General features: G+C 41.8%; 1 protein-coding gene across 1 annotated transcript in view; it reads left to right on the top strand.

Annotated features, from left to right (window-relative positions):
- Positions 1-9,524, top strand: part of SMC5 (structural maintenance of chromosomes 5) — a gene marked incomplete at its 5' end in the record, with an annotated part of 57,334 nt that extends 47,810 nt beyond the window's left edge. Inside the window, 3 exons of the mRNA XM_082497976.1 lie at positions 2,650-2,829; positions 2,923-3,018; positions 7,539-9,524. Coding sequence (XP_082354102.1) covers positions 2,650-2,829; positions 2,923-3,018; positions 7,539-7,679 — 417 coding nt within the window. The 3' untranslated portion in view covers positions 7,680-9,524. The remainder of the gene's footprint in view (positions 1-2,649; positions 2,830-2,922; positions 3,019-7,538) is intronic.
- Positions 9,525-14,352: the final 4,828 nt, after the last annotated feature.

Genomic DNA, 14,352 nt, shown 5'->3' on the forward strand with positions numbered 1-14,352 from the left:
TGCAACTATCTGTTAGAGAAGAAACGGGAACTAAACTGTGAACTTAAGGATATTTTTTCACTCCACTATGCTAAGTATTTCTGGTCATAAGCAAGCCAGACTTTGGGTCTGTTGAGATTGACCCTGACAGTCAAGTATCAAATCCTACTAAAATGGAGAAAGTTCATCTAAGCTATGGTGCTGTTACCTTCACTGATTAGAAGAATGCCTTATTAGCTCCCCTTGGCAAAATACCACCTCCAGAAAGGTCAGTGCAGCAACATCCGTGTCTTTAGAAAGCATGCCCCATGAGTTTCCTTCTTAGGCTCCTAATTATCAGGCACGGCTATCAAACTACAGTCTGCAAATCTGAGAAGCTAATTATTCTTCTGATAAGCTGCATTAAGTGCCAAAGAAGAAATTCCTTCCATAGTGGGGGAGAATCAAATGGTAACCAAAATCACCTTGCAAATAGTTGCACTGAGCATTGCTTTGTTCCACTGTGTCTATCATGGTCATATAGTTCTTCTCAAGGCAGGCCTTCAGGTTGTCTTTCGAAGTGCCAACCCATTGCCAGCAGGAAAAACATTAAGAGTGAGGAAGGTGACCTGTCTTCAAAACTGGAAAAAGTTGTCACTTAGCAAACATGAGTTTAAAACTATGTCAGGTCACCTTCATTCTCTTTTAAAGTGCGTATGCATTTGACTCAGCCTCAAGGGTTCACAATTCCATGTCTCTATGATGCTAGTACACCAGAAGCGCCAGGGGTTTGTAGTACATGAAAGTAAATACCAGTATAAAACCTTACCCTTTCCAGTCCTGAGGATGTTTGTCTGCCTGCAGGTGTAGTAAAACACCAGGAACACCAAAAGATGGCTTGTTCTTCTGATTTAGCAGATTAGCTGGTCGGAGAGGATGTGATACATCCTCTCCAATGTTAAATGCTATCTGGTATGTACATTACTCATCTCAAAGCAAGACCTGAAAGTAGCAAAGAAGCTGAAAATTGTTCCTACAGACTTGAAGTTCCTTAAGGCAGTTTTAAGACTTCAAGATGGTATGACTTATTTACTTCATGGTGGCTTTTAGACCTTGTTGTACTTCATAGGAGCCAGCCCTACAATGGGGCTTTACTCTGCCAGGTCACCCAGGTTCATACACCTTTTGATGACTGGTATGTGGCAATCTGAACCAAAGTGGCACATGCCAGCTTCTATGGGATGGGCGGCTCATTGTCTCTTTGCCACAACTCTCCTTTCTAAATCTAGAAGTATTCTGTGAGTAACCATCAGGAATCACCTCCACTCTGTTCTTCTACCCTCAGCATTACAGTTGTGTTATCAGAAGAAAGTGAGTTGATGACCTCTGAGTGCAGGATTTACACTTCCACAGTGAATATGGATAGACCTCTGGGAACTCGTATTCCTGAAACTTTTGAATCTTCCCTGTAGCTCTCATAAACTTGATAAGTGCATATAAAGACTATGTCTTATGTAGACCAAATGGTAAGCAATCAGTATGGGCTTTCTACACTGGGAATTACGTTCCCATACCTCCACTGAGCTTACTTGAACTTCAGAAATATTAGCAAGTACTCCAGAGATTTCTTTTTTTTGTTGAATTGTGAATCTCTGAGGGGAGACCTTATCACCCTGTACAACTACCTGAAAGGAGGTTTTAGAGAGATGGGAGCTGACCTCTTCTCCCTGGTGACAAGTGATAGGACAAGAGGAAACGGGTTCAAGTTATGTCAGGGCAGGTTTAGATTGGATATTAGGAAGCATTTTTTCACTGAAAGGGTTATTAAACATTGGAATAGGCTGCCCAGAGAGGTGGTGGATTCACCATCCCTGGAGGTGTTTAAGAAAAGGGTAGATGAGCTGCTTAGGGACATGGTTTAGAAGTGGTGGTGTTTTTATCAGGGTAGGTTAATGGTTGGACTTGATGATCTTAAAGGTCCCTTCCAACCTCACTGATTCTATGATTCTATGTATTTCTTTGCATGGGCTTCTGTTGGGGATAACGTCTGTTATCCCCAAGCCTATGCATCATTGATTCAGACTGCTGCCAAGTGTCAGTTTCCTGTTAAAGAAAAGGCCAGGGTCAGAATCCTTGTGTGTGGTTTTCCTGAGGGAAAGGGAAAAGGGAAATTGCTGTCAGTGGATTTTATATGGGCTTTGTATCTCAGTCTGCTAGTGGAGCAAAAGTGAAGGATTTAATTAGACTGCTCACACTTGAAGAGGTTCAGATGGGATCTTGACTTTCACACACACATCTCCCATCAGCCCAGTTCAACTTTATAATATCATGTACCCTAATGCATGTTTTGCCAATTAATGGCATTTATGGGGGCATTACTTTCTCCTTTCTGTAGCCAAGAATTTTTTTTCCTGTCAATGTTCTTAATATGTATGAAGTCTTTCTTACCAGGGATTCAAAAATTGACAAATCATTGTCACGGGGAGGGAGTGGTATTGAAAACTCTCTATCTAACAAGAATAGATCAGAGTTCAGGAAGATATATGAAACAAAATTAACATATTAAGTTGAACCTGAGTGGTTGATAGACCCCTGTAGAACGTTTGACATAAATTTCTGTTAATTTGCATGTCATTATCAAATAAGCTGTAGTACAGAGAAACTGAGTTAAACAGGTACTGGCTTTTATAGGAGGAATACGACAAGTATGGGATTCGCATCAGAGTCAAATTCCACAGTAGCACTGAACTTCATGAATTGACTCCATATCATCAGAGTGGAGGTGAGAAAAGTGTTTCCACTATGTTGTACCTGATGGCTCTACAGGAACTCAACAGATGTCCTTTCAGGGTTGTAGATGAAATAAATCAGGTGAGTATCAACAGTGCAGTATATAACCTCTTCCTATACAGATGCTTATGACATAGTGGAGAGAACAAACCTTTTTTTTTTTTTTTCTTTTAGGGAATGGATCCAATGAATGAGAGAAGAGTTTTTGAGATGGTTGTGAAAACTGCTTGTAAAGAAAGCACATCACAGTATTTCTTTATTACACCAAAGGTGCGTGGCAGAAAATGAAATTGAAATTTTAATGTGTAGGAGAATTGAGTTTTGTGTCATAATACCACTAGGAACACTGTAATTTATCTCTGTTTTTCCTAAGAACTTAACATTAAAAGGTAACTGTGAGAAAATTTGTCCATTTTAAGGACAGCTCTGGCAGGAATTCAGGTAACTTACACCCAGGCTCATCTTATAGAATCATAGAATCATAGAATCAGTGAGGTTGGAAGGGACCTTTAAGATCATCAAGTCCAACCATTAACCTACCCTGATAAAAACACCACCACTCCTAAACCATGTCCCTAAGCATCTCATCTACCCTTTTCTTAAACACCTCCAGGGATGGTGAATCCACCACCTCTCTGGGCAGCTTATTCCAATGTTTAATAACCCTTTCAGTGAAAAAATGCTTCCTAACATCTAATCTAAACCTGCCCTGACATAACTTGAACCCATTTCCTCTTGTCCTATCACTTGTCGCCAGGGAGAAGAGGTCAGCTCCCATCTCTCTAAAACCTCCTTTCAGGTAGTTGTAGAGGGCGATAAGGTCTCCCCTCAGCCTCCTCTTCTCCAGGCTAAACAACCCCAGATCCCTCAGTCGTTCCTCATAAGGTTTGTCCTCCAGACCCTTCACCAGCTTTGTAGCCCTTCTCTGGACACGCTCCAACACCTCAATGTCCTTCTTGTAGTGAGGGGCCCAAAACTGAACACAGTACTCGAGGTGAGGCCTCACCAGTGCCGAGTACAGGGGGATGATTACTTCCCTAGTCCGGCTCACCACACTATTCCTGATGCAGGCCAGGATGGTGTTGGCCTTCTTGGCTGCCTGGGCACACTGCTGGCTCATGCTCAGCCGGTTGTCCACCAACACCCCCAGGTCCTTTTCTGCCAGGCAGCTTTCGAGCCACTCCGCCCCCAGTCTGTAGCGCTGCATGGGGTTGTTGTGACCCAAGTGCAGGACCCGACACTTGGCCTTGTTGAACCTCATACCATTGGCCTCAGCCCATCTGTCCAGCCTGTCCAGATCCCTCTGCAGAGCCAATCTACCCTCAAGCAGATCAACACACCCCCCCAGTTTAGTGTCGTCTGCGAACTTACTGAGGGAGCACTCGATCCCCTCATCCAGATCGTTGATAAAGATATTAAAGAGAACGGGCCCCAGCACCGATCCCTGGGGGACACCACTCGTCACTGGACACCAACTGGATTTAACTCCATTTACCACCACTCTCTGGACACGGCCATCCAGCCAGTTTTTTACCCAACGAAGAGTATACCTGTCCAGGCCATGAGCAGCCAGTTTCTCCAGGAGAATGCTATGGGAAACGGTGTCAAAAGCCTTGCAAAAATCCAGGTAGACAACGTCCACAGCTTTTCCCTTGTCCAGCAAGTGGGTCACCTTGTCATAGAAGGAGATCAGGTTTGACAGGCATGACCTGCCTTTCACAAAGCCATGCTGACTGGGCCTGATCACCCTGTTCTCTTGCATGTGCCGTGTGATGGCACTGAGGATGATCTGCTCCATGACCTTCCCAGGCACCGATGTCAGACTGACTGGCCTGTAGTTCCCTGGATCCTCCTTCCGGCCCTTCTTATGGATGGGCGTCACATTTGCCAACCTCCAGTCAGCTGGGACCTCCCCAGTTATCCAGGACTGTTCATAAATGATGCACAGTGGGCCGGTGAGCACTTCCGCCAGCTCTCTCAGCACCCTTGGATGGATCCCATCCGGCCCCATAGATTTGTGCACCTCCAGGTGCTGAAGCAGGTCCCTCACCATTTCCCTTTGGACTACAGGGGCTTCACTCTGCTCCCCATCCCTGTATTCTAGCTCAATTCTAGCTCAATTCTAGCTCAATGTGTTATGATAAACACATTCTGGAATTGCGGCCTCTGTGGAAGTATCAAAAGTTAACCACCAGAGGATAGGGGTACCATGTAACAAGGCTATTGAATGTAATGCCTCCAGCTCACACAAAATTAGGATTGTAGCAGAGACCAACTTCCAAACAAGTCAGATAATGATATTGAAACAGGCTAGTGATGCTGACATTGGAAGAACTAGAGGAGTCCCACATTAGTGGAGGAAAACTATTCAAGTAATAATTTGAGACTTACAAGCTTAGAAAAGGTCAGTGCTATGCTCCATGGAGAATGGCTTGAAAAGGAGTTTTCAGTCTTTCAGTCAAGAATGACCAGTGCTTAATTGTGATCTTCTCTTTAAAAAAAAAAAAAAGAAAAGAAATAAAAAATTATTGACTTACTAGGTGATGCAGTGATGTGATGGTGTGGCTTGAGAGGACAAGTATGTACGGTGGCTATTCACCTGCACCTTTAACAGGCTAATGTTATGTTCAACTTGATCCAAGACAGATTGAACCAGTAGAGGTTATTTGTACACCAAGGCAAGGAGGCAAGCATTCAGTAAATGGGCTGTATGCTTTTTATTAAGATAGCAGTTCTGCATCCTGTACTTCACTGTATTTTAGAAAGTCTGGCTGGTATGTGCTGTTCTTTTCTGTAAATAGCAGTTGAAGTACCTGAGAAAAGCTACCTACAGCATTTACCTGACTGAAAGCAGACAGTGTACTCGCCTCACGCAGTTTTTTTTTTTTTTTTTTTTTTTCCTGTCCATATTACTTCTTTCTTGTTCTGTGTTATCTGTCCCCTTTTGTCTTCGTGTGATTTTTTTTTTCCTTATTCGATCTGCTTTTTTGTGCTCTCTCCTACTTTGGGAAATAAGAGAGTGGTTTGGATTTTGAAAGGATTGAAATAGCTCTACTAACTATAATGCTTCCCACATATAAAGGACTGTAGAAAATTACTGTCTAGTGTTCCGGAGTCTGTTTTAAAAGTTGTACTCATTGTCAAATTACTAAGAATAGAGAGGGGGGGGAAATTGAGTGTGCAGAGCTAATGAGAAAGATCCGAGTGAAAACGAGAAGGCAGAAGTAAGACATTTCAGAAGCTTAAAAAAAACTCCATTTAACTTTACGGTAAGAGGAAGATAAAGGAATGTCTTGCACCAGTATTCAGCAGCAAGAGATGGCATTATGACGTGGCTGAAGGTATTTCTTTCTTTCTTCTCTCTCTCTCTCTCTCTCTTTTGGTCATCTGCAAGGAAGTGATCACCACATGGTGAAGTTGTAATGGCGTACCAAAAAGAACATTATTGCGATAGCACTTCATGTAAAGGTTCTAGCTGATGAGATAGTTTGAGTGTGCTGCATCAGAGGATAATTAAAAGGCTGCATAGAGCAGGCTGAGGAGAAAGCCAGACTGCTGCTCCAGTGGCTTACCTGCAGTTGCTGAACCTAATACTACATGTCATCACTCTCTAGAATGTGATTACATACTTGCTTTCTAATAAGTATGACAAATTGTCATACTAAGCTAAGTTCTGTGTATCTGCAATACACAGGTTACAGTAGATACAGGACAAACTGTTATCGTTTTTTTTCAGTATGTTGACACTTCCCCAGCTATGCTTTTAAGCAAGCTACAGAGGGGAAAGAGTATAGGTTAATATGCAGTAGAGTTGATTAGGAAAATTGTAATCTGAATAGTTGTGATTCACTGTCAGAATGAGTATATCAACTGAATGTGTTCCTTAGGAGTGAGTCTTGGGTTTGAAAATCCGTATTTTTAATATCAATCTGTGCTGAAACAGATTACATTTATTAAACATGCAAATAATTACCGTGTTGGGAGTGAATGCTTCTTTGCTGTAGAGCAAGATTAGAATTCAAAACAATCTTAGATTAGGTAACTTTATTTGAAAACAGGTTGCATCTCAGCACAAGCATAGGACTTGATATTTAAGTGGGAAAAATCAACAACAGCATCTGGTCTAAGTCATAAATGCCTAATTGACTGGGGAGAGAGAAGTTACTGTGGATGACAGGTTGAACATCAGTTGCAAGTAAATTACTAAAAGTCATCCTGAGGACTGCAGATAACCCTACGGCTTGCATGACATCTGTCAGTCTGCCGGGCGTCTGCCTGACAAGATTTGGACTGCAGTAAGTGTCCAGCTTTGGCTGTTACACTTCAGAAAAGTAGTACAGGGGCTGGAGTTACTCAGGAAGACAGCAGTGCAACTTCTAAGAAGTTTTGAAAGTTTTGAGTTTCCGCTGATCGAAATTGCTTAGCTCAGAGGAGTGTGAGGCTGAAGAGAGGCATAATAATTGTGCCCAAGTAACAACCTCCTCCCCTGTCCTGACAAAAAAGGAAAACCAGCCAATATTCTGTGCCCATTGTGGATAAGGCAAAAAGGTAACGACCACATTTGCAGCAATAAGGTACAAATTAGGAATATTTTGTTGTAGTAAGAATAGTGAGACATGGAAACTGCCTGGAGAATGAGTGGAGTCTCTTTGGGGGGTTTCTAAGGCTATAATCCTGCTATATTGACCTTCTGAGATCTAAGGCTTTATGTAGACCTAATTCACTTTTTTTGAATAATGGGGAACATCTCTTCTAGCTATTTTGACTTTGGGTTTTGTGTTTTTCACCAGCTCCTGCAGAATCTCACTTACAATGACAAGATGACGGTGTTGTTTGTCTACAATGGACCTTTTATGTTGGAAGCAAACAAATGGAACTTAAGGTCTTTCTGTAGGCGGCGGCGACGACTTGGAAAGATGGATGAACAGTGATACATATAAATATATATAATGTTTTTTTGGAACTTTTTGGAACATCTAGCTTTCAAGAATTAAGAAATTTTAAAAGATGGGATCCTGCAAAGAATTGATGATTAAGAACTTTGATTCTTAAAACTTGTGTAAAAGTGTAACAGATTTGAAGTCCATTATTTTTTTTTTTCAAATCTTTCATAGTGGCCTCTTTCTCCAAATAACCTACTTTTTCTCAATAGTAGTTTTAAATAAAAAGGAAAGATTTTTGTATTTTGATATTTTATCAGTAATGTAACATCAGAAGTACAATTATTTTTTTCTAGGTTATACTGGACTAATTCTATGTCTGGGTTCTTGTTTTGGGTTGTTTTGGTTTTGTTTTTTTTTTTTCCCCCCAAAATTGGAATCTGCTTTTGGTAGTGTTCCCCCTAACACAGTTAAGGATGTTCTCCAAATTTTTCTGATTGAAATGGAAACTTTTTGAATGAATGAAGAAGATGACGTGTAGGAAGAGAATGGTTTGTAAGTAGCTGTGCATTGGGTTTTGTTTTGTGGAAATATGCCTGAACTTAATATAAAGAATATACTATTGTTAGAGTAATATACTTTATTGTTATTTATTATTTTTCAGCTAATGTTCCATTTTATATTTCTCAAAGGAGAAGGCCTTTATTTTTCTACCAAGTCTTTCTCAGCAAGAAGACTGACAAAGAGACAAGCATTTCTGAAACAATGAGCTAGTTAGATTGCAGAAGAAAAACTAAGCAATATATAACTTTTTGTTGTGTGGTGGTTCTTTTTGGTTTTTTTTTTTTTTTTTTAAGTAAAACTTGATATGTTTTGGGTGATAGATGGAGAAAATAGTCCTGCTGTTTTCACATGTAAGTTAAAACCAGGAGGCTTTTTACAAGGCTTCAGCTGCATTGGAGTGACTGTATATGCAATGGTTTTTCAACAGATAGCCATAAAATTCATTAGTGGGGTTTTGGCCATAGCTGTTAAGGATTTGAAAGTAGATGTTATCAACAGAATGCTGAATACCTAAAATAAAGTGCCAGTTATTTAGTTAGCTATAAAAAAATAATACTGAATTGTGAAGAGTAGGATTTGTAAAGAAATGGAAACTATGATTCATATGTAAAATGTACGTAAAAACAATTGAGTCCCAGGACACCATCTAAAAATATGCAGTATCGTTGTTTTCACAGGGGAGTAGCCTTCAATAGACTTTTACACAAAATTTGGTGTCCACTTGATTTTGAGTGGCAGTTTTTGCTAACAGCATCCTGTCAGTGAACTTTGCTAATGGAATTGATATGTCAGGCTTTTTACATTAGAATGTTAGAAATAAATTAACCTACTTCACATATAAACTAGAATCTGAAAGGTTTTCGGTATTAAAAGTTAAGTACTTTAATTCTTGTTTTCAATAGAGGAGCCTTTAAGGGAATAGAGAACTACATATTCTTACATCGCAGGCCACTGTTGATCAATGGAGCTCTGTTTGACTGTGAAATGAGTTCCTGGAATAAGTTCCATGAGGATTAGAGTCCATACACAAATATTTGACAGAAGAACTAAAAGAGTGTGGAAACTCGGGCTGTAGTCCAGGGATTGAGTGGGCCAGAAGAGTATACTCGACTTAATTGAGGCTACAGGCCTATCTGTCCACTGTATTTCAAGATCTGGGTTTAAAATGTGTTCTTTGATCTTCAAAATACTTGGCTTGTCATAATCCTGAACTTTTAAAGTTGGTGTGTTTTTTGTTTGTTTTTTTTAATTGAGTGGAAAAACATTCTGTTTAGTCTCTGAGGATCACTATATGAAAAATGCAATTGTTTTCAGTGTTTAAATAAGTGAAACTACTCACATGAACAAGTGTTAGGACTCGATTCTTCTATGGCTAGACAGCACTATCTATTCTTAATGCTGTCATCTCAGAACTTTGTGGGATTTCTTCCTAGAGTTCAGTTCCATTCTCATGTTTCAGGTTGAGGTATGAAATGTAAGTGACTTATTTCAAGAGGATGGCACTTCAGACCCTGTCTCAAAAATTACGTCTTCTGGATATGTGCCTGCCACGCTGCACAAGTGAAGAGGATGACGGGCTTGTGGGTGTTTGTTTTTTCCTTGGAGATCTGTCAACTACTGGCCAAAAGTTCTGATTTCGATGTATCTGGCTACAATCTTAGTATGACACCGTCATTCATATTAACTGCAAAACCGTACCACTGTCATCTTACTCACCTGTAGAGCTCCACTATCCAGCAGCTCTGCTAGCTAAAGCCTTTTCAAAAGAACCGTAAAACCAACTTTGTGTATAAAAGCAGCCATTGCTTGCTATACAACATGACTGTGTGCCTCCCATATTCATGTTGGTAACCTGCTATTTCGTGTGACTGGTGCACCCTGTCCACATCCAGAGACCTTCTGGCTTAAAAGGGCATCTTTTGAGCTGGATGGTGTGTTCAACCATGAAGAGCCACACTGAGTCCCTTAGTGTAGCTACAGCGTTATTTAGCATTCCTTACCTACATATAGGGCCCTTCCAGCTTTCTTGCTGTTCCTTATACTCAGGGACTCCTGTTATAAAAACCCATGGAATTAATTTCAGTATAACTTTGAGGAGGAGGGGACGAGTGGGAGTTTAGGTTAAATATACATGTAGTATGACTTTTCCTGCTGACTAGGCAGGACCTCTCAAAAATGTAGACATGGAAAGACCCCAAGTAGTCCTGACAGCTGAAGTGTAAATTGAGCTTTCTCCAAAAATAGGTACTTTTCCCTGTTGTTTAGACCAGCTGAAGACTCTGCCAAAGATCCTCTTCCACCACCATCTGCAGTTCTGACAAACATCTGTGTCTACTCATGCATTGAGACAAAGAGAGAGAAGCAGCATGTAAATTGTGACTTACTGTGAGAAATAAAAAGATGTTGAGGAACCAAATACTGAAAAGTGCTTATAAATCACCTTTTACTGTATTTTATTTCTGAGAATGGCATTCATGCATGTATGTTATTGTTAACTAGGAGAGATAGCTTATTTGGACGAAGCAGCAAACTAGAATGAGAAAGGACCCTTGCACAACTACAATACTTTTAACATGCTTATGTGAAACTTGGGCTTTTTGGGGGGAGAAAAATAAATTAGGCCTGTTAAAGCTGTTGCTGACTGGGAACTTCTGGAACATTGATGAGACATGGGAACAGGTTGCCGAGAAGTTGTGGAAGCTCTTTCCCTGAAGGTGTTCAAGGCCCGGCTGGATGGGGCTTTGAGCAACCTGGTCTAGTGGGAGGTGTCCCTGCCTATGGTAGGGGGGGTGGAACTAGATGATCTTTAAGGGCCCCCTTCCAACCCAAACCATTCTGTGATCTATTCTCCAGGCTTTGGAGTTAACGAGAAACTCTTGAGATGCACAGAGCCGGTCTGGGCTGCAGGATGCATACTGAAAAGTATGGTGGGTGCTCTTTAGAGGCCTGGATAGGCACCACTCCAGGCCTGAGAGCAAATTTTACTTAGAGCTAGCGGTGCTGGAGGCTCTCATCTATGGTTCATGCCAAGATACCCTCTTTTTTGTTACAAAGCTCTCTGGCTGATGCTTCCTTTCTAGAATTTTCTGGAACAATGCTCCCTATGGGTTGTGGAAACTGACTTGGGTTTCTTCCGTGAGCCTGCAGTTACCTGCCTGTTCCCTTGGCAAGGCCTTTTTTTCTGAACACCTCTTACTAGTAGGCCTTAATTTTCACCTGCCTTGCCCAATTCCCGTGCCATCCCTTGCTGCCTTCTTGAAAGCAAAGTGTTAGAGCAAGCACATACTTAAGATGTGAAATTTGTCATTGTGTTTTACAAATGCTTGTGTAACGTTAACGTGTTGTCTGACACTGCCTGTGCTACCCGTGCTTGGGGTTTGGATAGCGGGGTTTACCTGAGGGAGGGAAGGAAATGTGAGAGGGAGACCTGTAATTAAAGGTGCTCACTGTACGCTAAGCTGAGCAGGGGTCCTGTAGCTGTCCCCGGGGAGTGGCTAAGGGATGGTCTCAGCACTGCATAATTCCTTCTCGTGTCCCTCAACACCACCTGTGCTGGGCAAGGAGCACCACACTGAGGAGAAGGGCTATATTGGCTCAGTGGTATCCTAGTAATTCTATGTCAAAATGTGTTGTGATTTTTAGGGAAGTTGTTTTGATGTCGCACGCATCATTTCCCTGTCTTCTCCCCCTGTCTCTAGTTGGCCTGCTTCTTGAAAGGTGAACTGAAGTTTCTTCTGATTTGATTGGCACAATGTCTGATGGGAGGCATCTAGCGGGAGACCTACATCATGGGAAGAGGGGAGAACCTTGGCACTCCAGCTTCACTGTAAATAACTTGGAGCCAAAATTACTTGCTTCAGTTCTGACTCACTGAAACACAATGTCCAAAATAAATTTTCCTAGAACTTCTTGTTACAGAAGCATTTTTTTTCCCAATGCCTTGCTAATTCAGAATAAAACCAGGATTCAGTATGTCATAATTTGGAGAGAAAGGAGATGGGAAAGAGAATTAAATCCACCTCTGCTCCAAGAAAAATCCTCCCCCTGTCCCAGTCTGAATATCAGAAAATCACAAGAATGTTTCTCTGCCGCTGGGCTTGCAGACTAGGCTTGCCAAGAGCCACGCTTCTCCTATGAGGCTCATTGATCCAGCTGTCCTTCACATATTAGGTCAGCCTGGATGAAAGGTGGTGTCTTGTACGCAGGGGGCGATTTAGTTGTTACTATGTATGGGGGGGAGGTTGCTGTGGTATCTGTTTGTTTGGGTTTTGTTGTTGGTTTTCCTGAATAATTACAAACACAACATAAATCCAAAGCAGATGATCAGCATGGGGACCACAAAGGGACTTGCTCCCAGACACCACCAACATTATCAGTCCCGCTTAAAAGCAGTGATGCTTAAAAGGTCTGTTCAGGTGAAAACCACCAGTTTTCTATGGGGCCTAGTGGCTGAGGAATCCAGATCCCCTTTGTGTCCGCCTCTGAGCCCAATTGTGCTGTTCATGAAGGATTTTTGTGGTCAGAACATTTGTACTATTTAAAATACACTTTGCTGTATAAAATGTACTGGTTTGATGCCAGTATAATTAAAGTGGTACAGCCTACAGTGTGTATGCGGTTTCTCAAGCATCAGTATGTCAGAAATCAGTGTGCTTATGAAAAATGATTGGAATAAGTTAGATTGGGAGAATCTCCTCTCTTTCAATATAGAGGAGTTTACTGTAAGGCTGTCCCCCTTGAAATGTTTCCGTTAGAAAATGATACCCCTGGGAAAAACAGTTTGTTGGACATAAGAGCTGACTGTAGCTTAGCTTCTAGGTAACAACTGGATTGTCTTTATGTAATCCAGTAAAACAGAGACAGTGATTTACCACTAGCGTTACATAGACTACTAACACAATTGTGGTTTTCCTTGGCCTTGTGGTTTTGACAGAGCAGTCGTGCATGGCTTTTCGTAGGCTCTTCAAAGTGTTTTCTGCTTGGAAAGGCTGTTCAAGGCCACTGAAGCAGTGGTCGACAGCAGAAGAGCCCAAACCACTACATGTGGTCTCTCCAGGGAGCTCTGATGTAACTTAATGCCTGCATCTCCTGAAACTTCTGCTGCTGTCTTTCTGACCATTAGCCAGAAGAGGAAGAAAAGGCCATTTAGAAAGCCCAAGGCTTTTCTGTGCATCTTCTCAGCACAACGCCAGTAGTGCTCTGATATTGCCTGTGCTATTTGGTTTCTTTCTCTGTGCCTTCTGAACTCCCACGGTGCTTTTTCGCACCTTGGGAGAGTGAGCTGTCCTTATCTACTAAGTGTTTCTCATAGTCCCGTGGTTTACACACTCCACTCCCTTTGTACCTTGTGTTCAGCTGTGCAAACACCCACATGTTGCTTTGACCAGCACTACATGGCCTAAGAGGCAACAGACAATACTGAAACAGAAACTGATGGCTTTTGATATGAAAAGCAATAAGATGTTTATCAGTTGTCAGCTGGGGGCTACAAGCCAGTAAAAAACAGTAACAGCTGTAGCAATGTCAAAAATACAAGCTAACAGCAACACAGGCTCTGCTCTCTTTCACCCCAAAAGGCATAAATGAGCTCCATACAGAGATACACATGAACTGGAAAATTACAGCGTGTAATAACACAGAAACAAGTGTTTATTAAGGGTTAGCACTGATGCCTGTCAAGACCTTCCCCTTTTGGGATGGGAAGATTTCCATAGTACCTGTGGAAGTGTCTGAGGAGCTATTTTAGGGGACTGGGAGTTTCTCAGTGGAGGAGAGCATGGCACTGAAAGCACAGTAGCTGTAAAATTCTTGCCATTGGGAAGGCTTTCCCTGCTTAAGGCAGTGCTGTAAAGAGGACTTGGGCAAGTACCTTGTTCTGACAATTGTGAGTTTGCATTAAGTTACTGTTGATGTAATTTGTCAGATGTGCCTGGGAGGTGTGAGGAGCTCAACCTAGAAGAGCTTTTGTTTCCAAAGCAAAAGCCATTGAGAAAGTAGCAGTTGTTACGGAGCTCTGATGCAAAAAGGAAACCTCCCTGACTCCTTAGCCCTGAATGAGTGAGTGCTGAACATTACTCCCATGGAGGCGAAAGTCATCCTAGTCACCGTATCAGGCAAGTTCACAGAGGCACCCTTGCACGTGGCTTTCTGAACCACTCTC

Source organism: Vanellus vanellus (assembly GCF_965231255.1).
Source record: "Vanellus vanellus genome assembly, chromosome: Z".
Taxonomy (NCBI): Eukaryota; Metazoa; Chordata; class Aves; order Charadriiformes; family Charadriidae; genus Vanellus; species Vanellus vanellus.